Source organism: Lathamus discolor, chromosome 6, assembly GCF_037157495.1.
Source record: "Lathamus discolor isolate bLatDis1 chromosome 6, bLatDis1.hap1, whole genome shotgun sequence".
In the NCBI taxonomy this organism is placed as follows: Eukaryota; Metazoa; Chordata; class Aves; order Psittaciformes; family Psittacidae; genus Lathamus; species Lathamus discolor.
This window is the reverse complement of record NC_088889.1, coordinates 36,199,218-36,226,200: the sequence shown is the minus strand read 5'-3', so window position 1 is coordinate 36,226,200 and position 26,983 is coordinate 36,199,218. Positions and strand designations below refer to the sequence as shown.

The window sequence follows — 26,983 nt, the reverse complement described above, 5'->3', positions numbered from 1 at the left end:
AAAAAACTCTTCTTGAGCAGAGTGCTTATTCCTCGTGAAATTAAGGGAACTGTATAGAACATAAGACTCTTGCCCCATATGGTAATCTTGATCATCTGCATCTTGGCACGTGATAGCACCTGGTGCTATGTCCTGGGAATCCATTTTCCTCTACTGATCGGCACTCGGGTCTCTTCTAGTTACAGTGGTGCTTATCTTGCACTGAATCCAGAATCTGTAGATCCACATTTTAAAGAAAATCTGTTAGTGTTCTGCTGCTATGATAGGTTTTAAAATAATATATTTGCTGATGATATGGACTAGATAAGTTGTTAGTAGTGTTACAGCATTTGTTCAGCATAGGATCCAAACGCTTTCTACATATGCATGAATTAATTCTCACAGTGCTCTTGTGAATTATAGAAATGAGAGAAATATTTGTTTGTTCAACATTGCAGAACACCAGCTGTTCAGTGGCTAGAAATAAAGACATCATGAGGAAAAATACATAGGGAGAGAGCTGTGTATAATCTACCCATCCATGTAACAATCACTACTTCCTTTCCTAACAGACAACTGGAGAAGGAAATAAATAGGCTGGGGGGGGGGGGGTGGTGGGGTGGTGGTGTTTGTATTGATTTTTAATGTGTGTCTCCTAAAAGGCAACACAGAAGCAACCTTTTCTCAGAGCAAAAGAATGCCTTCGCAAACTTGTGATGGAAAACTAAGTCTGCTTGTCACTACACTTTCAATGGAAAGTGAAAGTGCCAGAGAGATGTTTGTGTCCAGCTGATGCCATTAATCAAATTCTACTGTTTTTACAACTTAGCCAGAGGCCAACATATGCTATTGCTTGATAGTCAACCTTATTGCTTAAATGTCTTTGGAACAACTTGAACTAATATGTAATCCCAATACAGGTAGATTATTTTGTTTCTAAAGAAATTTTGCAATGTTGGCTACTGCTGCTACTATTTTAAGTATGGTGAATAAGGATCGATAACCTTGGTAACCAAGATGCCTGATGAACATGCACAGGCATCAGTTGATCTCAGGAGGTATAAATTCATCACTTCCTTCCTTGTGGTCACTTCATTATTTGTACTCAGACATTGCTGTCACAGCTCTGATCTTTTGAAAGTGAGCATTAACTTCTTTATGTGTTGGGCAAGAACAGGAGACCCCAAAATGCTAGTGGTACCTTTCCAGGAATAAGTCGACTCCTGGTGGGAAGAGATCTGCTGACTTTCTCTTTCCTCTTTCTCTTCATATGTGTCTGGTTTAGGATGATTCTAGCAATGCTAGAATTATATGTTGATGTTGTATGAAACAGGTAGGTTTTGTATGAAGGTATACACATGTGACTTGGGAACTATGTTTGAGAAGAGGGATGACATCAATTTGGATCGTAGACGCTGTTTGTCATTGGGAACCCTGAGGGCAGAGAAATATGGATATGTTTAAAGCCACAGATGCTTAGCTTTATCATTCTCCCCCCTTCTTCTCCTAGGTCTTTTTTTTTTTTTTTTCCTCTACCTGCTCCTTAGCTGACATGAAAGCTGTGACTTTTAAACTGAATTTCAAAGGAGTTCTCAATGTTTGCCTCAGATGTCATTTTTATCTGTAAATCCCCAGCTATCCTTCAGACTGTGCTGCTGATCACTCAGCTTTCCAGAAGCATGTGCTCCTTCTTTGATAGCTCCTTAAAGCTAAATAAGGAGTCTGTTGCCTATAGGTTTGTGTACCACTTTTCATCCTTCTCACCTGGGTTTCTCAGTTCAGATGGAAGGAACCAGTGTTCTACCAGCAGATTTGAGATTGGTGGTATCTGTAAAGCATCTGAGGAAGATTTTCATGAGTAGATATAGATCTTGTTATTATGTCTCAGATGGGTTTTTGCTAGCACAGTCCTAGTTCTTTTAGGAGTATGCATTGTGGCTACTGGTGAGAGGTTTTTGGGAAAAGAAGGGTCAAGTGTCATTAAATAAATTATTTGCAGATGGATTTCTTAACCTAGCTTCTTGGCTGCTGCATGTGTCATAACTTTAAAGTCAGTAGTCAGTGCAGATCTGGCTTCCAAATTTTGATCAGGTTTTATCTAATTTTGCGAAGTTTGCTAAAGAGAAAGGAAAACATTTATTCAAGTGGATCCAAACCTTTGCTGTGACACTTCAGGCAATACAACTTTATCTCAGTTTCAGCTTCATAAAATGTGGTCAAAAGTATCCCCCAGCCTTATATTGAGGATGCATTAGCATTGTAGTGTCCTAGAAAAAATAGGGAGTTATATAAATGCTAAGATGAAAATGAAAGTGTTAGAAGATAGCAACCCAAAAGAAGGATTTAACTTGCAGCTCAAGAAAGAAAAATGGGCTTTTGGAGGGACTGTTTTATGTCTCTAGTCCTTGTATAGGTCAGTTCAGTAAAACTGTGCTGTAAAATGTTTTTACTGGGTCATAATTGTTATCTAGTGCGTAACCTGGAAATGTATAGTCATTAGTGAAATGTGGCTTACCTAAAATAGGTAAAATACATACCGATGCCATATCTATGAAATAGCAGGAAGAATTTCAGTCAGGATAGTATTGTCTGTGTTGCCACCTGGTCACCTGGTTGCCATCTTGTCCTACCCATTCCTATTTAAGGAACAGGAGAACAGTCAATAACTCTTCAAAAGGTAACAGCAGCTAAGGTCTCTGTTCTATTTCATGTGAAAGACACCTCTTTGAGATGGTTAAGCTTTTAAATGCTTTTAACATTAAACACTCCACTATGCACTACTGATTCCTCAGCTATCCAGAAGCATTAGCTTCTGAAGCAAGTAGCTCCTTAAGCAAAGTAAAGAGACTCTTGCATGTACATCCAAGTACCACTTACTTCTTTCCATAGTTCTTCACTTTGGGCAAAGGGAATCAATGTGCATTGCCAGTTATGCACAAGCAGTTTACCAGTAACAACTGGAACACAAGGTTTCTACTTACAAGTTTTGGTTGCTGTTTGTATTTGTTAATAGTATGATTTATATGCACAGGATGTTCTCTCTCCTGGTACACATGGGGTTCGCAGTAGACTTATAAATACTGGCTAATTTACAATGGAGAACTTAAAAACTACTTGGCAGGCACCATAGATTGAAGAAAGAGTGGTGAACTTCAGAATGCAGGTAGCATTGCAAAAAGAGAACTAAACTTCAAAAGCATATGTGTTGTTTTACAATCCCGGCAGGAGACTGAACATCGCCTGGGTTTGTAATCATAGATATAATTTCTGTGATACTGATTGTTATGCTTTTAGAGGGAGGTTGAAGCCAGTTCATGTCACAGTCCTAGCAGCCACAAAGATAACTGTGTATATCTGTAGCACCTCAGGCACTCAGATGCCACCGGGCAAGGTACCTTTATTGAGAAAGAAATTCGGGTCCTCTGTGTGATGCTGCTGGTCTTTGCCCTTGGTGTCTGAATAAAGAAGTGTTGGTGGCAGGACTGTCCTCTGTCCTTATACTGTGCGATCAGTGAGGACCATGCAGTGTGTCCTAAACAAGGAGTTTGGGGTTTGTTTGGTTTTTTTGTTTGTTTCTTTTAATGCAATATTTAGGTCTGGAACTTCAGAGACCTGGGTTTTTCCACTACCTCAATTCTCTGTTCAACTGTCGAATATGTCTTTGGGAAAAAGGAGTCTCTTTCTTTGCCATTTGTTTTCTGTGTTCCAAAAGAGGGGGACAAAGATGCTATCCTGTTGTTAGAAAGTTGTCTCTGATCCTTACCTGAAAGACATATATGTGCAACGTTCAAATGCCTTACACACTGTATTGCCACATATCAGCTGATTTGTCTTGCTTTCTGATCTTGCTTTTCAGACTTAGATGCGAAGTAGCTGCTATTATATTTCTTCCTTTTTTTTTTTTTAATACACAAACCACTCTACAACAATAATAATGAAATTCCAAAATTTACATAATCCCTTCCAATGAAGTAAGAGAAGGCTCACCAAATGAGATGATAACAAGCCTCGCCAGCCTGTTCTAATGTAGTTGCTTACTAACATAAGCAAAGAGCTTTTGGGGCTACTTGGATTAGAGAGTCATATATTTGCTTCATGTTTCTTCTCCTGAGATAAGTAGTTTGTATCTCATCCAGGCATGGTTTTGCATGTTTCTTGAGCCATAGACTCATTTCTTGGGTGGCAGACTTCGTCCATTAAATGATATACCTGAAATAAATAGATAATTGCTAATATGATGGCAAATCTGTGTTGAAGTCGAAGTTCTAGAGTTATTTTATTCGTCACTGAGATCTGGCCATCTTCAGAGCAAAATATGACACAGGTGAAACTCTCGAAAGCAACACTTTAAGCACTCTAATTCTTTTGTACTTGGGTAAAACCGCCTAACCAGCAGCTTTAAGTGAATGTGGTTGTTTCCCTCTAGTGGCTGCTCTCTGTATTCCCTGTAGTAGAGGCTACTGTGATTGCCATGCTGCCTAGTTTACACTTAATGACCCTCTTGAGCTTTCCTCTCTGAAAATCCAGTGTGTATAAATACATCCTTAGGCGACTTGTAGATAAGTCACAATACAGCAGCTCCTGAGTTCTTTATACCTATGCTGAAAATTTTGTTTCCCGGATCCGTTAGGAACAGAAGTGTATGGTGTTCTGGCCAATGTGAAGTGTTTCATATGAGAGCCCTATCAAAAACCAAAGATAGAGCCAATCTTACTGAAATCACTTTGAAGTTAATTTAATTAAACTGTTGTGATTCTTCATTTTAAAAGCATTTATCCTTGCTTATTTTTTTCATACTTCAATGTCCTTTTTTGACTTCCCTGCTGGTTGTCAATCTGAAATAAAATCCCTTTCCTTAAAAGTAGAAATAGCTCCCTCAACAAAAAAGAGAAACCATCTATTACCATAAAAAATGGACAATATCTTGAATAGATAATAAAAAACTTAATTTTATTTTTAATCACTGAGAACTTCTCCATTTAGCTTGAAGTTGAAACATTTGGAATGTTTTCAAAGTCAGAATAAAATTTTCTTTGAAAGAACTGAAGCATGCACCTGTACCACATATGCAATCAGTCTGTCTCCTTTTTTGTTCTTAGTCTCACATTATATTCACATCAAGTGAAGGGCACACAACATAATTTCTTCACTAAGTAAGTTTTGTTTTAAGAGCCTTACAGAAAGCTGCAATCATGTTGAATGCTGCCTGACTCCATCTTTAATGTTCTTACAGCCATTGTCCAGGATGTCTGTAAATGAAAGCAACAGTCATTCAATATGGTGTTACATGAATTTATAGCAAAAAGCAAAAAATGCATTTATAGCAAAAGCAGGAACAATTTTAGTTTTTGGTAAGGGATTTTTTTTTTTTTTTTTTTTTGGCGTGTGTGTGTAAAGGCATTTTAAAATAGATTGTATCCAACTGGGGTACGTTTCCGAAAGAACTAGTATGGTGGTCTTACTACTTGATGCTTATTTGCTGAGTTAATTCTATGCACTTAAGTAGTTTGGCTGTTGGAGGGGGTTCTTCTTTGCACTTGTGAGACTAATTGATTCTGTGGGCATTTAAGTCATTTTATCTATGTGCTTTTTTTGCTGGATGAATGTACGTAATTTAATTTGCTTCTAGGTAAGCTGTTGTAAATCATGCTGAATGTTATTGATTTCCCAATGAAGCCACTCTGCAAAGGTGCAGACAGAACTTTTCTGTAAGCCCTGCTAGAAACATTTGCTTAAGAGTATACTATGTTTTGTTTAATGTGGGGTAGTACATGGAGAGGATCCCGTTCCTTGAGGAAACGGAAAGGTTGGTACAGGTAAGGTGGTGAGTGAAGGTATTGACTATGGGAATAAGCAACTGCTTACTCCTTGTTGGAAACCAGTGTTCCCTGAAAAGGGGAATTCTAAAACCTGTATATGAGCAAAACAAGTGTGTATGTATATGAATGTGTTGATTTGACTGGCATATACGTAAATGTCTGCAACGTACTTAGAATCTGGGGTTGCCAGTTGCTTCCTAGCAGTTAACAATGCTCCTGGAGTTAGGCAGTGGCTCCTGGTCAAGAAAAAGACCTTCCTAAAACACTTTGTCCATGTTAGTGCTGCCTGGTAAAAAGTAAACATTTACAATACTGACTTACATTTAAGCAAGACCAAAAGGTATTGAAGACTTTCAGACCAGTTGCCAGCTCTGCTTTAGAGCCATCCATGTGTTTTGATAATCACTCTGGCCTTTGTAGGAACTTGCTACGTACCAGGAAGCTATAAAAGTGTGTGAATAATCGTCAGGTTTTTGTCCTTACATGCAACTCCACCCTTGTCCCTTGTTCAAACCTGCCTGTAGAAATTGTGTATCTTTGGACCTAGAATATATACTGCCTATCTTTTGAAAAGACAATATATGGATAGAAAAATGTATTTAATACAGTAACAGCTACATAAAATGTCTGCCATATGACATAACTGCATAATTATTTCATGTAGGTTACCACATATCTAGTTTGTATAGATAAGATGATTATTTTCCAAAGCAGTATTAATATCACTGGGGATGAGAAATAGGAAGGGCATTTTGGTATTGAATGAAAGTAGACGCAGAGCAAAACATTTTGATGTAGTGTCTGAGTGATATTACATTAACTACCTAACCTTAATTATTATAATGAAATTTTTCCACTTCTGTCCTTTGGCTTTGTAGCCTCCCTCCTCTGTGCCATATTGTTAGAGCTACAATGAAGAATCCCACTCTGCAGCTTCTTTAGAGAATCACTGAATAATGTCTAAATGGGGTAGATCAGTTTCTTGTCAGCTTTGAGAGAATCTGTCCACCTTGTCTCATCATTTGTTCTCATGTTTCACAAATCTGTATGCACACTTTTTATCATAGTGCTTCGTAACTTCTCTGGTCATTATGTAAAGGTATAAGTAAAAATAACTAAGTCCTCCTCCCACCCTACCCTAAAAAAGAGGCCAAAAAACCTTTTCCTTCCCAGCCTGTCTCTGTCTTGGGATGCTAATGGCATTCCTGAGGGACGTTGCCCTGTTTGAGACAGACACAAAAATTCATCTTGCCACTAAAGAAAGCTGAGATGGTAGCTGAGCATTTTAATTAAAAGGAAAACAGATAAAATCTTTTTATTGTTACTGAGGTTCTTCTCTAAAAAGCATTAGTATATCACTGTAGAATTATTTATCATGTAATTGCAGTGAAAGAAAAGCTTTTGCCATTCTCATCAATCTGGCAATGCCTTTTGTGGCTGTCTCTTCTGCTGTTCTGTAGACTTGAATGTTTGACCTGTTCTGTAATGTTGGGTAAGATATGCAGTAATGAAGGTAGCCTGGTTTTAGGAAGGTCATTTTAATCATATAAATGGATCAGATAATGACAGCCTGGATGAAGGGTAAAAGCACAGGTTTTGATCCACCTGTGAGGAACTGCTGAGGGGATTAACCCTCTTTCTCCTTTGCATTTCATAGGAAAGAAATTCTGTGTGCTGTTAACTGCTGAGGGAGGGTAACAGCTGGTGTTTTCAGAGCCGTTGTTTTAACTGCATCCCTCTGACCAGTTGTTTGTTCTAACCGAGTGAATTCTTGAGAGCCAGATGGAAAGCAACTTGGCATTTTTAGAAGGCATGAACTGCTTTTTCATTCTTTACACTTTGGCATGTCTAGTCTTGGCATTTTTATATAGTCTATTTTGGCCAAGCTATTAATTGGCAGCAGTGCACCTTTGATATAGAGGTGATGACTGGGACATCCTGGGCAGATTGGATGTAGTTCTTCTATGTTTGAAAGCATATACTAGTTGGTATCTGAACAAGATACACACAAGTTTTGAGTAGATGTCAAAGGACTCATGGGGACATGAGGAAGAGTCACTGCAGCTGAATTAAGTAATATTTGTTCAAGAAGCCTGGACTGCCGTGGGACTATGTCCAGAATATGGGGATGCCTGAGAGATATATTTGCTTCTGATTAAATAGTGTCTGCCTCATTTGAGTTTGAAAATGTGAGGTAGTGATCAATTCTATATAACATATACAGCTCCTTAGAGGGCATTAAGAAGGGGAGTGGAATGACCAAGAAGGCTAGAAACACCAACAGAAGTGATGCTCTGGCAGCTTTACTATTAAGTTATTTCTACACTAAAAACTTTCTTATTTTTGATGTTAGGCTGTCTTTTGTTACACATGAAAAATAAATAAATTGCAGAAATTACCTAGTGCCCAACTGCCATCTCATCAAAAGTACAACAAATAGAAAGCGCTTCTAGGCATCCAGCTTGTAGCATTGCTGGAGGAGTCTTTTATCATAAAAGACTGTCGCACAAAGGGAAGATATGTCTTTCAACTTTTTTTCTTTGTCCAGTGAATCTTTTCCTTTGATTCCGTCTACATCTGCGTTATTCTAGTTGAACAGTGATGTAGGTGCTGATAGCTTGAAAGGAGAGGAAAAAAACAACCCCAAAACCACAAAAACAAACCCAAGCTCACAAAACTGCAAAAAACCCACCAGCCTTAGTTTAAACACTTGGTTCTGAGTGTTTAGCTGTAAGACCACAGAAATACCTTACTGGGTGGGTAGGAGATGGTACTTAGGGAAAGCATTATCCTTCTGCTACATGTTGCCCACTTTCTTTCTGTTTTCCTTAGCTTCTACAACTGTTGGATTAGGAATCTTCAACACGTTTTAAAAATCTGATCAAATATAAATGTCTACACAGTACCAGCACATACAGTAATCATGCTCAATGAAGTTTGTCATCCAGATGCAGGAGTTCCTGAAACCACTCAGAATTCAGTGGGATCTTACACAGGGAGCAGCAATTCGTTTTCACACTGTCAGCTGGAAAATGGGGGCACAATTTTGCTGCTTTTCAGATCAACCCACCTGCTGCTTAAATATCTTGAAAGCATTTGAAAACAGTTAAATAGAGTAAAATAATGTTTGGTTAACACTTTTTTTTTTTTTTTTTTTTAAATTCATATATCTTTGTTTTGAAAAACTTACCCACATGCTCTTGAGCGTGCTCATGTGCTGAATTTTGTATGTAGTGTTACTTGGGTAGCAGTACCAAAAGAAGTCAGTTCCCATTGTTGGATATAAAACAGAGGTTTGAGAGAGAACAAAAGTATTAAAAACTCTCAAATTTTTTCTGATCAAATATTAAATTGTCTGATCAAGAATGGGCTTAAATAACATGAAATAGTCTGCATTTGCAGTGCTTGTTTTTCAAGTTTATTAGCCCAAACTATTGACCAGTTACTTTTAAATAGGAATCTCATTTGTAGACAACCTGTTCATTTGGAAAAAGAAGTTGGAAAGCTGAAATTTTCTGCTTGTTTATTTGTGAACTGGTTAAGTTACATTTTCTGAGGATCTAATTGTTTAACTTCTGTTGGTGTCACAGTTTTGTTTTAAAAATGTTACAGTGGGCATCAAGAGAGCAATGACAAGCCACGCCACCTTGATCTGGCTAACCCCTATTTTGTCAGGCTAAGGTTGAAAAGTGGAAACTAAAAACCCAGCAACTCCTGGCATTATAGAAAACACACTGGTCCAGATGAACTCCTTTATTTTCCTACCTGAGAAGTCGTTGTGTGGAACTATAGTAGCTGATGCAGTATATTTTGATGTAGGCAATAATTTTGCTGGCCATTCAGAGACATCACTTTGTAACGTGCTGGGATGCACTCGCTGATGTAAATTTAGCGTAACTTTCCTGGACCCTAGTTAATAGAATTTTGCTTGTCTGGCTCCAAAGAACTTAAGCTTTTTGGCTGTGATCTGGCTACCTTGTACATCTGGATTTATGTTCGTGGTACGGTGTGACTTCAGAACATGGGTGAGGAACTGCAAAGGTTATGGGTTTCTCCTGTTAAGGAGATATTCTCTGTAATTGCAATATATTACTCTCTATTCTTTTAATCCAAGAACAACTTTTATTTTTTGGGTTATTGTAGAAAAACATTTTTTTCTTCTTGCTCTGTGATAAAATTGGTTAGCAACAGGCTTTGTTTGAAGGGGTATTAAACTTGGTTTTTATTGACATGAACTACATGATCCTCCAAGGAGAATAAAAGAATTCATTTTGCTTAAGTCTCCTTCCATAGGATTCCCCTACTACACCCGTTATATCCTAGCTGAGTGAGACACCACCTTCTTTTGCCCATGTCCCACCCTCAGTAAGAAGCGGTTAAGGTGATGTTGCTAATTCGACAGTGTGTATACTGTGGGCTATGTAAAGTCCCTGGACATTTTTCCTACCCCGTCTTTCACTTCTGTCTCACTATGGAGTATGCTACTCTTACTTGCTAGTCCACACGATGACACCAATCGGGGTGGGTGCATCCCCTTGTGCAGAGTTTCATTTGAAGACACGTACATTTTATCCTGTGTTATGTAACCAGTAAAAACCAGTCAAAATAAATGCTGTTCTTGAGCTATCTGAATAAAAACCTTAATTTACTTGTGTGGAAAAAAAAAAACACAGAGAAATAATTGGCATGTCTGATATTAGTTAAACTGATATTAGTTTAACCTCAGTGCAGTATAACAGAGCTGTAGCAGTGCTCCTTGTCTCTGTCCTGTCTACAGTGTGTCTTGCTTTTTCTTTCTTGGATTCCCCTTTTGCCGGTTTGGGCAATGGGCCCAGACCCGATGTGCAGCAAGTTCTACTGTCCTCATTCTGCATTCCTCTGATACATCTCTGTCAAAAAACACTCTAGTGCTGTAGAAATTAGCATAGACGCTTTTAATTTAACACACACCATCATTCAATTTCACTTACCATTTGACATGAGTGAGGTGGTTCAGTCCTGTAATCTGAACAATTAATGCTTTAAGTAATTGCCTGTCAGCTGTGATGGGTAAGCAGCAATACTGGACAAATGTGGGTAGCACTATTCTGTTTTTCCAGGAGCATTGTTTGCAAGGGCAACTGTGGTTTTACCTTTTGGAGAAGGGCTCCTCTTTCCCTTTTGACATGTAAGTCAGTGGGTGAAGTAAGCCAGTCTGCTTTGCTAAAGAACCTTAGAGCAATCAGCCAGGTTGGTGATTGGTTATCTTCTCTGTGGTTTCAATTCATTTATCTTATTTTATTTTAATTACTGTTTTTTTTGGGTGGTAGAGTTTGAGGATTTATGGGAGGGAGTGGTGTTTGTTTTGTTGTTTTGGTTTGGGGTGGAGTATTTGGTTTGGTTTATTTTTTTTTTGGGACTGAAAGACTGAAACCAATCTGGTGTTTGATACCTCAGTGTTGAGGCAACAATATGATTAACTTTGGAAACAGCCGCAAGCACCTGGGGCAATTGTAAATCTGGAGTCAAGGAGAGCAAAATTCTTCTGTAATGCCTCCACTCTAGAGACATTTCAGTCACCAGCTTGTTTTTCTAGTACTGTAGTGCCCTGTACAATGGGTGTTTGGAAATGAGTACCATAGCACAAGAGAGATTTCTACCCTTGTTTTAAATGTATGTGACCTCGAGTCTGTGGAGGAAAGCACTTCACAGAGTGGAAGGATTTGTGACCCTGACTCTCTCTGGGCTTGGAAGGTGTAGGTGTGTGAGGGTTGGTTACAGGTACACCTACATAATCTATTACACTATAGGACACCAGGTTGATTTTGGTGACTTTTCCCGTTGAGTAAATACTAAACTAGTTGGGGGTCTGGCTTTAACTGTCGCGCCTATCACCATCCCCAGGCAAGGGACCTGAAACTCTTTATGCTGGGCAGAAGCTCAATGACAACGAGTGGCACACTGTCCGGGTAGTTCGACGAGGAAAGAGCCTCAAGCTGATGGTGGATGATGATGTAGCTGAGGGTAAGTGTGATGTGGTTTTTGGTTGTTGTTTTTGTATCCCTGTTCCAAGTTTATTTTCTGCTGTTAAACCCATTCTCTGTTCTTGTGTGTATTTCTCCTTCCCCTCCCTCTCTTCCTCTACTTCTTGTATATTTAGTAATACTATGTTAAAAACTAATGTTCAGTTCTGAGAGGCTAGTTGTTTTTGCCAGCACCTGAAATCTCTGTGACAACAATACGAAATACAGGATTAGGGGACAGAGGAGCTTGCGCATTCCCAAGAATGCAGAGGAGCTAAGCAGTACTCTTTCTTGTGCCAGACTTCTTTTGGTGTATGCTGTGAGTATACCTTGCTCCTGAGCTGCAAATGTGATGCTTTTAGTGTTGTGGAATCAAAAACAAGGCTCTCTAAACCATTCCTGTGGTCTTCACTGATGGTGACCCTGCATTTGGTAGATATTTGTTTTCTTCTCCAGTTCATGACTCGGAGCCATAGAGAAGAAAAATCATGTCAAATAGAGCAGTTTGTTCCCAACTTTGTGTTAGGAGTTAGGGAGGCCTCTGACTCATATGGCAGTGTGGCAGTCCTTGTTTTTTTTTTGTTTTTGTTTTTTGTTTTGTTTGGGTTTGGTTTTTTTGAGCAGCTTTTTGAGCTCCTGCTGCCTTTTGTAGAGAAATGTTGTTGAAGGAGTGAAGAAAACATCAGTCACTCAGGAAAGTTTGTTTCTCCCAGGTTATGAGGTTTGCATTGGAATGATCAAGGTACTTCAGAGTGGTCTCTTTTTAATCTCAAAATTTTAGAGGTGATACTTTTTCTGGTCTGTTTCCCCACAGCTGCAAGAGCCAGGAAGTTATTTTTCTGGAGGTCTGTAGTTCTCATAGCTGTATATAACTGTAGGAAATGAGTTTTTAAACACAAGCAGTCTGAAGGCTGATAATAGAATCACAAAGAGTAACCCTGGATGTCACACTGGTACAGGTGTGTTCGTTTAGTTGTGACCCAAATGCTGACATTCTCTCTTCCGAGTAGCTTCTCAGAAGGCAACTAAAAGGAAGAGCTGCCATAGGGAGTGCCTGAATACTATATCCTATTATGTAAATGTTTTTGAAGAGGGAACTTTATAAATTAGTCAAAAATGCTGGTAAATGCTTCATGCTGATTACTTCTGCATTTAAGACCAATTCTTTTGGATGTGCTTTTTTAGCAAGCACCATGAGGTGGCACTCAATCCCCTTTGAAGCCGCCTGTTTTTGAGTTCTCTTTTTCATGAAACTGAGTTTATAAATAATAATGATACAATCCTATACTAAAATAGGATGTGCATATGTACATGTATATGAATTACATAATTAAAGATGCATTACAGCTAAAAATATCTGTTGCAAGAATGTCATCATGACAAAGTCAAAAGTCAGAAAAGCCAGAGTTAAGACTTTCTGTGCAATCTGCATACCACTTCCTTGGGTAGATGATACAGTCTTCAACGATGTGGTCACATAGATTTTTCCACAGGATTCTTGCTATCTTACGCATAGATCAGAAGTCTAAATTAGGCCCCCAGTAAAAATAAACAGCCTATTTGACTGCCACCTTCTTTCTTATTGCTTGTTGAGAGCAATGCATGGCAGCTGCATTTTGCTTGAATTATAAAGCTGTTAGGTTTTTTTTTTTTCTTATTGTTGTTTTGGTGGGGGTTTTTTGTTTGCTTGTTTGGGGTTTTTTGTGTTTTTTCTTTTTTTCCCAATTTATTTGTTTGTGTGTTGTGTGCTACTCGTATGTTTATATAGAGCTAAGAAGCTGTAACTGGATTTATTCCCATGTCTGTGTTATATGAAGTAAACAGGCGTCTTTTTCATATTTTACAGGTTTAGAAACAAGGCACCAGATTAAAGCTGGATGTGTTTTGTGCCAGTTTGGCATGGTTTTTCAGTCATTTGCATGCACAAATATTCAGAGTGTCTGTAAATTGGATCCTGTAAATTAGATCAACCCTGCTTCTTGGAGAATTAGGTTTAGACAATTAATGACCACCTATGAAAATTTTTTAATGAAGTGACTGGCTTGGCTTCCTGCAGGACATCAAAGGAAGAGACAGAATCCAATTCCCCTGGACAGCATTTTGCTGCTGAATCACAAAACCCTCCTTCTACATTCACCCTGCCTCAGAACAGACCTCAGAACATCAGGGATAAATGACACACAAATCTAGCAGTTATGTTCCTGCCCACAACATCTTGCTAGCACCTAAATACTGCTGTGGAGGCTGGATTTTTTTTGTCTGCTACCACCTGAACTAAAGAGCTGCTGATTACTGTAGTAATTATAATACTTCATAGACAGCACAGTGGAGAAATTAGAGGGGAATTCTGCAGGTGGGGCTGACAGCTAATGAGATAAAAAAAATACTTGATTTCTCTCCATGATTTCTTAGGAAAATATATATCCATACTGATTCTGGTCTTGTAGTATCATGTCCTTTTCAGCTTTTCTCTGAACTAGTCCTAAATTTCTGCACTACCACTGCTATCACCATCACATAAGCTGGTCCCAGTTTTGCCGTTTTTCACCTTTTCTAAAATTCTGGGTTCACCTCTTCCAACCTTTTGCACTCCATTTGTACTGCCCTCTGCATTTGAGTTCCTTGTTACAGTGTACTCCAGATTTCACAAGCCTGGCTTTTCTCTCCAAGTCTGGAATTTATCTAAAAGTAGAAGAGATGAGAAGAGTTTCCTTAGTTTTAGTCCTCCAAATCTCTAAATTTTATTTTTCCAATCTTTTGAAGTGAAGGAGAAGGATTTGTTTTTTTGTTGTTGTTGTTTTATTTTGTTCTGGTTTTTGTTTCATTTTAATGTAAGGAAATACAACATGGTTTGGAAAAGTCAGGAAATGTCATTTTATAACACTAAATCTGAAATAGCCCCTAACAATCACAGCAGTGGAAGTGAGATGGTTTGTCAAAACAAACTTGCCCATATACAGCTTCTGTTGCTGTGATCTGGCATTTTTCAAACTAAAATATTATTATTTCTGGTAAATGTTTTAGCATTTGAAACCACTTGCATTGGTACTGACACTTGAATTTCTGAATAGTCAGAGATATGCGATGTTTTTCAGCTGCTTCTAAGTTTGTCCGGTTGTATCTTCTTGGGTTGAAGCTTTCCATTGCAATGGTCTTTGGATCTAAACTGAAAGACAATTATACACTGCTAAAATTGTGAATAAGTGAAAAAATTAATTGCTGTGTGTAATATTTTTGTGTTTAGAATAGCTACTTGAAAGCATTTTTTTTCCTAATATCTGTGCTCAGTTTTGTTGTCTTTGCAAAAATTTGATCACATTTGGACAACACATAAACTGAAAAATTGCACTTTGTACATGATTATGAGAGCTGAGTTAGGAATAATGTGGTTTTAAGATCCCCTTTTAAAAGGTATAGCATGGTAAAAAAGAGGAACGGCACCTCTGTGTAAGGCATGTGAATACAGTCCAATGGAATTGACTTCTCTACCTTTAATAAGTCACTCAAAGTCAGTTCTTTCACGGTTGATCACTAATTGTCCTTATCCACTTGGAAGGTACTCATTTGGGATTGTGGGTCTTATTTCTAGAAGTGCTAAGCCTCAAAATCAGCGAGTGCTCTGAAGCTGTTAAATATTCCACTAAATGGGATGCCAAATGTTTCTTTTTTGAGATCTGAAACTATTTATATGTTGATCTTTCTGTTCCTCAGCTTTGTGTATATAAAATTAAGAGTAATATTCCTTAATCTTGTAGGAGTGGTAGAAGAAGAAGGGAATATTTGAGGATAATTTGCACACTGTGCTGCTGAACTTGTGGGTTCACTGCGGCTGGTTGCCAGACACCCACCCATCTGCTCTCTCACTCCCTCTCCTCAAGAGGACAGGGGAGAAAATAGAATGAGAAGGCTGATTGTTCAAGATAAAGATAGGAAAATCGCTTACCAATTACCGTTGTGGACAAAGCAGGCTTGACTTGGGGAAAGTTAATATATTACCAATTAAAAATAGATTTGGATGCTGAGAAACAAGGAGAAAATTAAAACACCTTTCCTCACTCCCTCTTTTTCTCAGGTTTTCTCCTTCATTCCTGACTCTTATACCTCCCCCCTACGCAGTGGTGCAGGGGAATGGTAGCTGTGGTCAGTCTGTAACAGTTCCTCTCTGCTGCTCCTTCCTCCTTACACTCTTCACCTGCTCCAGTGTGGGTCCTTCCCATTGGCAGCAGTCCATGAAGTGCCCCAATATGGGTCCTCTCCACAGGCTGTCAGGAAAGTGTGCTTCAGTGTGGGCTCTCCATGGACTGCAGTTCTTTATGGGAAATACCGCCTGCATGGGGGCCCTCCCTGGGCTGCAGTGTGTCTGTTCCACTGTGGCCTTCTCCAGGGGCTGCTGGAGACTTTCCACTCTGATGCCTGGAGCACCTCCTCTCCCTCATCCTTTTCTGACCCTGGTGTTTGCAGGGTTTTTTAGTTGTTTGGTTTGTTGTGGTGTGTGTTTATTTTTATTTATTTTCCCCTTCATTCCTCATTCACAAGCAGCGTTTTCTGTCTTCTCTAAAACAAACACGCTCTCCCTGAGGTGCCACCATCTTGGCTGAGGGGCTTGGCCCTGCCCTGAGGTGGGTTGTTTGGAGCTGGCTGGAACCGGCTGTGTTCGTCATGGGGCAGCCCCGCAGCCACCCTACAGCCAGCACCTCACCACATAAACTCAATGCAACACTGCAGAAAATTTCATGAAGTAAGAAATAGCAGCAGATTTGTGGCAGAGCTTGAATAATGCTTGTACATGGAATGATGAGAAAACAAATGTTGAGTAGCTCATGAATTTGATATTATTCCTGTTGATGCTGAACGGCATAAGGCCTGTGTAGAAAGGACACTTGCTTGTGTGACCACATACTTAAAGCTATTTTAATGAAGAGCTATAGATGACTAAACCAAGGTTGTTTGTAATGGTTTTCATTCTGATGTGGCCCAGCTTGTCTCTGTACTAGTCTTCAGTTGTATTTCATCTGTCTGTGTGGGTTTGCGTCTGGACTAATGCCTAGCAAGCCAAAACATTTTAAATACGCTTCAAGAGTAGTCTGACATGTGGGTATACTGAATAGCTTGCATATTTTAATTGAGGAGTTAAAATCCATCACAATGTGACAAATAGCCCAAGTGGTAGGTTGATGATTTGAGTATTTGGAGTTCTTTTTTGCCTGTTGCATTCTTGTGTGTTTCCTTCCTGCCATGCTTTTAAAACAAGAGAAATAACATCAGGCACCAGGAGGGAACAATGGAATAAATATTAGCAGGTTTATAAATGTTCTCGCTTCTCACTCTGCTCTTTTTATATTAATCCATGTTTATTGAGTGTTTTCAGGAAGCGTGCTTCAAAGAGATGTTCCAGAAGTGTCTGAGCTGTTTGGCAGATGGACTGTTGGATCAAATAGGTTTTAGGCAGTAGGCTTTAAGGGAGAGACCTAGTCATCTTCAGAAACAAGAAAGCCTGTGAGACACAGGGGAAAGGTACAGAGCTTGCTGCCCAAGGCCCTTTAGTCCTGTCTTCTCTCTTCTGTCACGTTTTGGCAACTGCTAGACTCAAGCCTCTTCACTGAGAGTCTACACATTCTTGTGCAAGCTGCTCAACTCTGATCAGACAGGATTAAGTTAGTGCTGCTATTAGTCTGGAAACTGAAGGGTGAAAGGCTTCATATAGCCTGTTACTGATCCCTGGGCTTTCTGTATGTTCCCCTTTGTTTCTGTCCTTCAGGCACGATGGTTGGTGATCACACCCGCTTGGAGTTCCACAACATTGAAACAGGGATCATGACAGAGAAACGGTACATCTCTGTTATCCCCTCTAGCTTCATCGGCCACCTCCAGAGCCTCATGTTCAATGGGATGCTCTACATTGACCTGTGCAAGAATGGTGACATTGACTATTGCGAGCTGAAGGCACGCTTTGGTCTCCGCAACATCATAGCTGACCCTGTGACGTTCAAGACTAAGAGCAGCTACCTGAGCTTGGCCACCTTGCAGGCTTATACATCCATGCACCTCTTCTTTCAGTTTAAGACAACATCAGCTGATGGCTTCATCCTCTTTAACAGTGGTGATGGCAATGACTTTATTGCAGTTGAACTAGTCAAGGGGTAAGTGACTGCTATATTCTACCAGCTTATTTATAGATAAGCTCACTTATTGGTAAGCTTAAATTGTTTGCACAAAGAGAAATTCACCTCGTACACCTCAGCAAACTGAGAGAACATTGAGTATGACAGAGTACTTAGAAATAAACACTGAAGCTTAACACTCCTAATTTTATCAATGACTTCCCCCGTCACTGAGGTAAAGACACTTTCACAGCATGAAACATTAATGCTTTAAGTTGTTTTGGTCTAATTAGTCTAATGTTTTGTCCTGTTAACCTTGGAGAGTAGCACAGAGGAGGAGGAAATGTGCTGAGGGCTCTCCTTCGCACTTTTTTTTTTTTCCCTTCCTGTAAGAGACTTGTATTTCTACCATTTCTACTAGAGAAAAAAAAGAGTATGTGGGCTGCTGAATTTGTTTTTCTGCTGGTGATGCTTGAGGAAAAGCAAACTCAGCCAGCTTTTGAGCTGCTATACTCTTTTCACAAGGGTAATAGCTTATTTAAAAAAAAAAAAATCCTTTGTTAGCTGAACAATTTTTGATCCTTCGTATTCACCTAGTCAGAGCAGGCATGGTCTCCACAAAGACAGTTTACTAATGCTGTTTATTTTACCATAAGTGAAATATAGTTTAATCTGTTTCATTTTTAACTTTGCACATATTTCTATAAGTGGGACATTGAGTAACAAAAAAGCAAGAATCACTAGCTCCTGGTGCTCTATTGGGAGTTGAATTTTGTTGTCTTTTTTTCCCAAGTAGACTATATCTCTTCTATTGTTAAATGGATTTCTGTGTTAGAGCTGTAAATAATCCAGGCTAACACTTCCACGACTTCAGTCTTTGTTAGGGTCTTTATTTTTTTATGAAAGCATTGTTAATTGTTTTTCAGCTGTTTGATTAAACCTAGGATCTCATATGAATTTTACTACAATATATTGAGTGAGTTTCCCAATTATCTTCTTAAAGGAGTTATTCAAAACTCAGAATGAATATGGGGAATATATCTCCCAAAGAAGTGTATCCACTGTTGCTCTCCAATACATTCATCGGTATTTCTAGTTTTAAAAAATCGTTATATGCACAGACGGGGTTTTATGCATGAGAGCTTTGGGGAAAAAAAAGAGGAATCCTTTATTGTTAGGTTCTAATTTCATCCAAATGTTGTAATCTGAAAATACTACTCTTTATACTTTCTTGGTGGCAGGGAAACAACTATTATCTTTTCAAATCAGTGGTTAATATTTTGGCTTACTAAAACTTTCTAACCCAGAGATACTTACCTTCATGACTTGTATAAGTTGATTTATCAACTCTGGCTAGAATAAGGTCACTCCAGGAGAACTGGAGTTCTTACACAATTTTAACTAGTTCTTGGTATGTTTACAGGTATATACACTATGTGTTTGACCTCGGAAATGGACCTAATGTTATCAAAGGCAATAGTGATCGTCCTCTTAACGACAACCAATGGCACAACGTTGTCATCACCAGAGATAACAGTAACACACACAGCCTAAAGGTGGACACCAAGATGGTCACCCAGGTTATCAATGGTGCCAAAAATCTGGATCTTAAAGGTAAATTATACATGACTGACAGCCTCCCCCTTTATTCTTGTGGGGCTCAACTAGTAAACAAGAGAAAGCTTGCAGGAACTGTGCATTACAGAACAGTAAATCTGGAATTTGCCAGTTTTGGATTTCACATTCATTTTTCTCTTTCTCTGCAACTTCGTGTACCAGAATAGTTTGTCATATCTTGCTTTATCAGAAATTGTCAGGCTACAATTTTTCCTAGTTAGGATTCTTTTTTCAGGTTCTGTTTCATTTGTTTGTTTTTTTGGTTTTTTTGGTTGGTTGGTTTTTGTGGGGTTTTATTGTTTTTATATTTTGTTGTTGTGGGGTTTTTTTGTTGTAGGAAAGGAGTCAGAAATGATTTTGTGAGCAATACATTGATCTGCTTTTAACTTTTTCTGAGCATCTGTTCAGCTTGCTATATTCATGTTGGGTGTGGGGAAAATCTACTCTAAAAGGTATGTAACATCCTCCTTGTATGTTTACCCCTTTTCCTGTAGGTGATCTCTACATTGCTGGCCTAGCTCAAGGCATGTATAGCAACCTCCCGAAGCTAGTAGCATCACGTGATGGATTTCAGGGCTGTCTAGCTTCTGTGGACTTGAATGGGCGTCTGCCTGATCTAATCAATGACGCTCTGCACCGGAGTGGGCAGATTGAGCGTGGATGCGAAGGTATACTTGATTTCAGAGAAGTTCTTCTCAAGAACCCCCACTTCACTGCTGCTCCCTGTGCATCTATTTGTCCACCTTACTGTCCATTTCACTAGTATGCTTTCACTATGATGTCCCTCAGTATGCTTATGTTTTCTAAATGCTACCAAATGGAGCTAAATGACAGTGAGCTTCTGTGAATGCCTTAGAGTGCCAAAAGTTCTCTTGCATACTCATCTCTACAAAGTGGTACCTCCACTAGAGGAGAGGATGGTACGGGGATGGGCTACTACTTACTAATACTTTTCTCAGAGTGGTTTATTAAGGTTACCTTACCCTTAAAATACTTTGAAAGAAGTTCTGAGCCTACAATTCACTTGTGCTTCAGAGCACCCTTTTTGGGGATCCTCGGAAGTAAATATTTTGAAGACCAAGTAAGAGGCAGGAGCAATGGAAGGTAGAAGGAACTGAAGGGTGAAGACTGTACCAAAACAGAAATTGCATTTTGAGGAGATGGACCTCCAGTGAAAGCACTGCGGGCATTCTCTCTACCATGTGGGAAACCTTTCTCATCTGTAGTTTTTCTTTTCCAGCCAGTTTAGAAACAAATAGGATGAGTGACTTTTTGGAGCATGTCAATAGTACTTGTATCTTGAAGATTCTTTAAATACTGTTCTTGCAAAGTTCCCATTAATTAAAAGAATACTGACACCAGCAGCACTTACTCAGTATCATACATATTGCATCAATTCCCAAAGCACTGGGGATACTTACCATCAAAACACCCAAGGCTTTGTTGGCCTTGTGAAGTGAAAATCACCATTATGCCTAGCTCCACTGAATACCAGTCTTCTGTGTTGGCTAGCAGTCACTAAAGGATGATAGTTCTCTCAGTAAAGTTGTCTGGCATGCATGTTTGCTAAGAAGATACATGTCCTAAACTGATTCTTCCAGACAGGACTTCGCAAGGTGAAATTACTCCTTGATCGTATTTCCCAACTGTGTCAAGATTACAGGTTAATCATGCTGAAACCTTGCAACTTGTCTAGACTGTCCTTTCTTAGGATTGAAAGTATTATCTTAGAGCTGTCTTTGAGTATTCATGAAACACCTAATTGGCAGTCCAGTTATATCCTTATATTATATTCCTTGTCTCCCAGTGTTCTGGTTGGGTGAGAGGCTGTTCTTTTTTTCTGTCTTTCTGATGTATTTAATCAGGTCTGTTAACCACATTGTTCGTTGTGGAGCTGAGTATAGTGTAGTGGAACCTGTGGCTTTGCCCATTTGTGGCACAGCCAAAATTACACCTTTTCTGTGTTGCTCACAAAGTTCAAGGAGAGAAAAATTGCGTTTGTTTTTTTCTGAAAATGTCTTTTTTGATTGTTCTTGGTGCACTCAAAGTTCTTCTTTAATATTAGAGATCTCTGGTAATTCTTCTGTTTAAAATTATCTTCATCTGTTATCTGTATTGCCTGCATGTTCTCTACTAGCTCTTCTCCTTCAGAGGACCTATCATTAGACTAACCAGTGTGTTTGACAGGATGATAGCTGCCACACTGACTCTTTTCTGTTTTGATGTGTCCTGTAAGACTGTTGCATTTGGCAAAGACTTTTGTGGCTCGTTATCTGGAAGAAGAGAACCCAGGAGTGTCTGAAATGTCAAATGAGCCCATGGAGTTAAAGCTCCACACCATACACCCCTTCTTTTTAGTGTGTAGTGGTCTTGTGTATTTTTATTGCTGCATTTCTGAGGTTTTGGAAACAACGGGCAGTTCTTCGTTGACTTGAAGGTCTGCTCAGATCTGAAGTGGCAGCTTTTTTTTTCCCTTGAAGGTATTCGGCAAAGCCAGAAATCTTCTGGCTGCCTGGTCTGTGAAATTTGTTCTAGGCTGATGTGCTACAAGCAACTATGAGAGCCATGAGGTTTCATGGTAATGACATTATACCAAAACATTTATTTATGTTTCACAGAGTATTTCTGTCTCTCATGCCTGAAGATAAAAAAGGTAGGGCCTACCCCCTACCACCACTCCAAAAATAGTTTGGTGAGAGGGCCTGAAAGAAAAAGCGTAAAAGGTAGGGAAGTAGTTAAGATTTAAATGGTCCTTGTGTCCTGACCAGTCTGGTCAGTGTACTGAACATTCTGAAGAGATGAAGGCAGCTCTCAGACTTCATGGTGGGGGTCCACTTCTACGGGAAGCTTGCAGGCAAGTCTGTCACCTACTTTGGCAGATGTCCAACCTTTTGTGGAGGTGTCCTACTTCCTCCCGGCCTCCCCTCGTCCCTGGCAGAACATGAGACTCACAAAGTCCTTGGCCAGAATAAACATTACTTAACAACAATTGAAACCAATCGGTGTTATCAGCTCTCTGCCCAGGCTGGAAGTCAAAACACAGAGCTTGCACCAGTTACTAAGAAGGAGCAAAACGGCTCCTGGTAAACCCAGGACAGTATGTCAAAGATGTTGCCTAAATACTGAGTACTTCCTGAATCTGGGGTGTTTTTTCACCTCTTTATTGATTTGCCATATGTTCTCCTGTTTTTTTGTTTCCTTTATTTGGACATCCTTATGTTGCTTACCATGGGCACCAGAGCTATATGAAATTCAGCTGCGTGTTCTAAATACGTTCACCCCATCTTGCCAACAGCCGACCAAACCTAACAGCAATGGTTAAAGAACATTGCATTTCTTCTACAAGGCAGTTTTCTATATGCTTTAGAGATGTGGTAGCAGCTTCTCTTCCCTTTTCCTCACCTGTTCCACTGATAATACCTTATGATAAAGGAGAGTGACTATTACTAAACTGACACTGTTCCAGATGTTTTGGAACTTTTTTTGTCCTAACTGAATCTTTGTCCAGATCCTGCAGTAAAATCATGATTTTGTGCTACTTTCCATGAAATAGTATAGTTAACCTTTGGAATTCACCGGTGCATTAAAAGCATGAATGAAACATACAGGCTGGATAATCAGAAATTCATTTTGCATGCTAAGCAGTATGTAGAAAAAAAAAAAAAGAAAATCTAATCTCATGCTTAAAATCTCACAGCAGGGTAATGTCAGAAAGGATGATACCCTTCATCTGCTAAGTAGTGAAACTTCAAATCTGGCAATACTTCACTTTCTCAGTAGAATCAAAGGTTGTCCATAGAGGAGAAGAGAGTTAATTTACTCCATGATGGCTTGACAGGTCTCCTGCTTTTGTATTCTGTTGTCACAGTGCTACTGGATTTATGGAGCAACAAATAAAAGGTTTGCTTCAGCTCAGCTACAAAGATGATGAGGAGTTGGGCAGCTATGGAAAGTTCTTGTTTGTTACATAGAAATTACTTCATTAGAATATGTGTCAAAGAAGATGCATGAAGAAATGCATTCTCCTCCTCTTTCCAGTCCTACCCCCCCCCCCCCCCCCCCCAGCTTTCTTTTTCATTGTGTTTAGAGAACTCTGGGGATTTTCTGGCTTTATAGTAGTAGAAAAGTTTGATAAGTGGGAAGAAAAATCTGACTAGCTGAAAAGGGAAGGTAATTGCCATTTTGAGTCATTTCTGAGCTGTAAAACAATAGCAAAGATTCAAAATGTTAAGATAGGAATCACAGGAAATGGTATCTGTATATGCCAGTTCTAATTTATCGGATTGATAATGTAAAAGGAGACAATGGGTAAAAGGGAGAGCTATCACTCTGTCTTCAATATCATCTGTGATATTAGCACTTTTTAAGGACAGAAGGTTATAAAGGTGAGTATGCACTTCTCAAGTACCCCATTGAGCAATGGGGTCAGTGATTTGGTGTTTTGTTGTTCCCATTGTGCTGTATGATAGAAATTTGTAACCTTCAGTGGCAAGCAGTTCAGGAGCTGCTGCCTGTACTCCCATCTTTGTCCTCTGTTTTTTCCATGCTGAAAGAGAAAACTTAGAATCAAGGTATAACACATCAAAAATCAATGTGGCTTCCTTGTGAACTGGACTCCATTAAAAAAAATCAAAAAAATCCCCTGCCTAAATGAAAGAGGATCAGTGGTTTTGTTTTGGTTTGCTTTTTTTTATGCTCTGCTTTTTCAGAAAGCATGCTTTTGTATCTTTAGACAGTCAGACTTGGTAGATTTACGATTCTCTTTTGCCACATGGGCTATGATTTGACTGCAGATGAGATTATTCCCACCTAGGTAAAAGAATGAGTTTGTCCTACTGTCATTTTTGTTGATTGCTCTAATGAGATGGATTATTTGAGTCTAAAACCCGAGCTCTTTGCCTGTTGATGCAAGCTTTCCTAAGGATGTGTTGAAATCCATGAGCAGGAAACAGCTTGTGAGGTAGCAAGGTTTTACTGTCACTTTGTATCCAGTGTTAAGTTCAGTTCCTGGGATAAACTGAGGTTGTCATCTTCCAGAGTTATTAGTCTCTTATGGTCTTCTGTCAATAAATCCACTTTGGACAAAAAGCCATAACAGTCTGTGCTTTTATGAGAGACGGAAGATCTAAGTTCAAATCCAGAGCCTGGAATTAAAACAAAACTAAAATAATTCTTGAGTAATGTACTGAAAGTCAGATTGATTTTTTTACTTAAATAGATTCTAAGTATTTCTCAAATAGGACAAAATCTGTCTTAAATTATTGGTAAATGCTGAAAAATGGGTGTTAAGAATGTGGCATTTTTTTTCCTTCTATTATCCGTAAATTCTGTGACTCTGTGTGTGTGTGTGAATAAAATGCATTTACTCTCTCATCTGTGGTTTTGTTATCTGTTGCTTGGTTGGGTTAAAGTAACCATGTTCCTTTGTGTCCTTGTTGCTCATGTTGTCGTCCCTGCATGTAATAATTATGTACATTGGCTGTGGTGGTTATAACCCTTCCTTTAATTTGTTTAAAGTGATGTGACCCTTGTTTATCTGCCTTTATACTAACCTGTTATTATTTTTTGCTTTTTTGTTTTGTTTTTTATTTTTTGCTAACAAAGTTGAGTTGACCAAAGCTGACCTGCAAGGTAGAGAAGGTTGTTCCTCCCCGTTACTGATTTGAACTAAAAGATGCTTTTATGTAACACTTAGTGCCTTTTACTGGATGCAGTCACACCTCTGAGACAGGAACAGAATGATAAACACCACCACTCTGAGGGGCTGTCTGGGTTAAAGAAGGACATGGCAAAAGTTGGAAGTGTTTTTGTTAACCTCAGGGGTTTGGCTGTATCAGTCTCTGAATTATCCATAAGAGCACAGGTTGATTTCCTGAAATGCCTAATGATTGTTCAGGCAAGTAGCTGCTGTTTATAGAGACATAGAATGCCCTCAGAGCTTTACAAAACACAAAGCTGGCTTGGATTTTTCAGTACTGATCGTAAGGAGTAAGACCAGGAGATAAAAAGCTATTTTTTAACTTAGACTTTGAAAAAAATAAAACCCCTCAGAAATAACTTTCTGGAATTTCGGTTAAAAATTAAAACAAAGACTCTCTTAACTACAGATTTCCTTAGATGACATTTTACAAGCCATAATTGATCAAACATATGAGTAGTCATGCCTGGTCCTTTTGTACCTGCTAATTTTTGTACCTCTCAGAGGTCTTTTTTAGAACCTCCTAGTGGATAGTCTGATTTTTTTATAAAGCAGATAGGGCATTTCCATGATGTTGATCCTCATATGAAGTTCTAACTGACTATTATTACTATTGCCTGCTAAGTCAAAAGAGTTTAACCAATGATTTTGTGGTTGCCAAAAGGACTATGTGGAACATGGTAAAATACTAAAGCTATTCAAGTGAAAGCCATTCGAGAGACTGAGAGTAGCTTCAGCAGGAAAGGTGGGGAAAGGTAGGGTGGTGTATGGAATTGGTAGAAACCAAAGAAGATGGCTAAAGGAGGAGAGGGCAGATAGTAATTGAGAACATGCCACTTGAATTACAGAGAAGATGATGGGGTAAAGAGTGCTGGCAGAAAACCGGTATCACAGAATCACAGAATTGTTAGGGTTGGAAGGGATCTTTGGAGATCATCTAGTCCACCCCCCTGCTCAAGGCAGAGACATTTAAAGCAGGTTACAAAGGAATGCATCCAGGTGGATTTTGAATGTTGCCAGAGACGGAGATTCCAGCATCCCCCACAGGCAGCCTGTTCTAGTTTTCTGCCAGTATGAGGAAGGCTAATTCTTAGAATATATGTAATGAAGGAAGGCTTAATAGTACAATTACATTAATAGTTGTTAATGGACAGAAGGCACCTCCTTACCCAGCAGATAAAGATACTGATGGCCTGAGATAATTTTAGCCATGGGGTGTATATGAAACATTGAATCTGAAAGACTTAAACAGGTACACAAAAGTTAGTATCATGTTTTGTGCTCTATGCATGTGGAACATCTGACTGCATCCACATTTGTTGGCATCTCTGGCCTATTTCCAGCTGTAAAAAGTTGAAGCAGCCTTCCAGTATCTGAAGGGGGCCTATAAGGATGCTGGGAAGGGACTATTCATTAGGGACTGTAGTGGTAGGACAAGGGGTGACGGGTTAAAACTTAAACAGGGGAAGTTTAGATTGGATATAAGGAGGAAATCCTTTACTGTAAGGGTGATGAGGCACTGGAATGGGTTTCCCAGGGAAGTTACAATTGCTCCATCCCTGGCGTTGTTCAAGGCCAGGTTGGACAAAGCCTAGGGTGACGCTGTTTAGTGTGAGGTGTCCCTGTCCATGGCAGGGGGGTTGGAACTAGGTGATCTTGAGGTCCTTTCCAACCCTAACTATTCTATGATTCTATGAAGTACTCTGTTTTACAGAGGTTAGGGATTTAGAAAATATCAGGTGCTGCCTCTAGGGGATTTCTGAAGTT

The 26,983-nt window shown here is 39.2% G+C and overlaps 1 protein-coding gene across 10 annotated transcripts in view; it reads left to right on the top strand.

Annotated features, from left to right (window-relative positions):
* NRXN3 (neurexin 3) overlaps window positions 1–26,983 on the top strand; it is an 894,623-nt gene that overhangs the window by 305,063 nt on the left and 562,577 nt on the right. For all 10 annotated transcript variants that reach the window (XM_065685949.1, XM_065685942.1, XM_065685943.1 and 7 more), the window contains 4 exons: window positions 11,682–11,801; window positions 17,559–17,940; window positions 19,325–19,515; window positions 20,013–20,186. In XM_065685949.1, coding sequence (XP_065542021.1) covers window positions 11,682–11,801; window positions 17,559–17,940; window positions 19,325–19,515; window positions 20,013–20,186 — 867 coding nt within the window. The remainder of the gene's footprint in view (window positions 1–11,681; window positions 11,802–17,558; window positions 17,941–19,324; window positions 19,516–20,012; window positions 20,187–26,983) is intronic.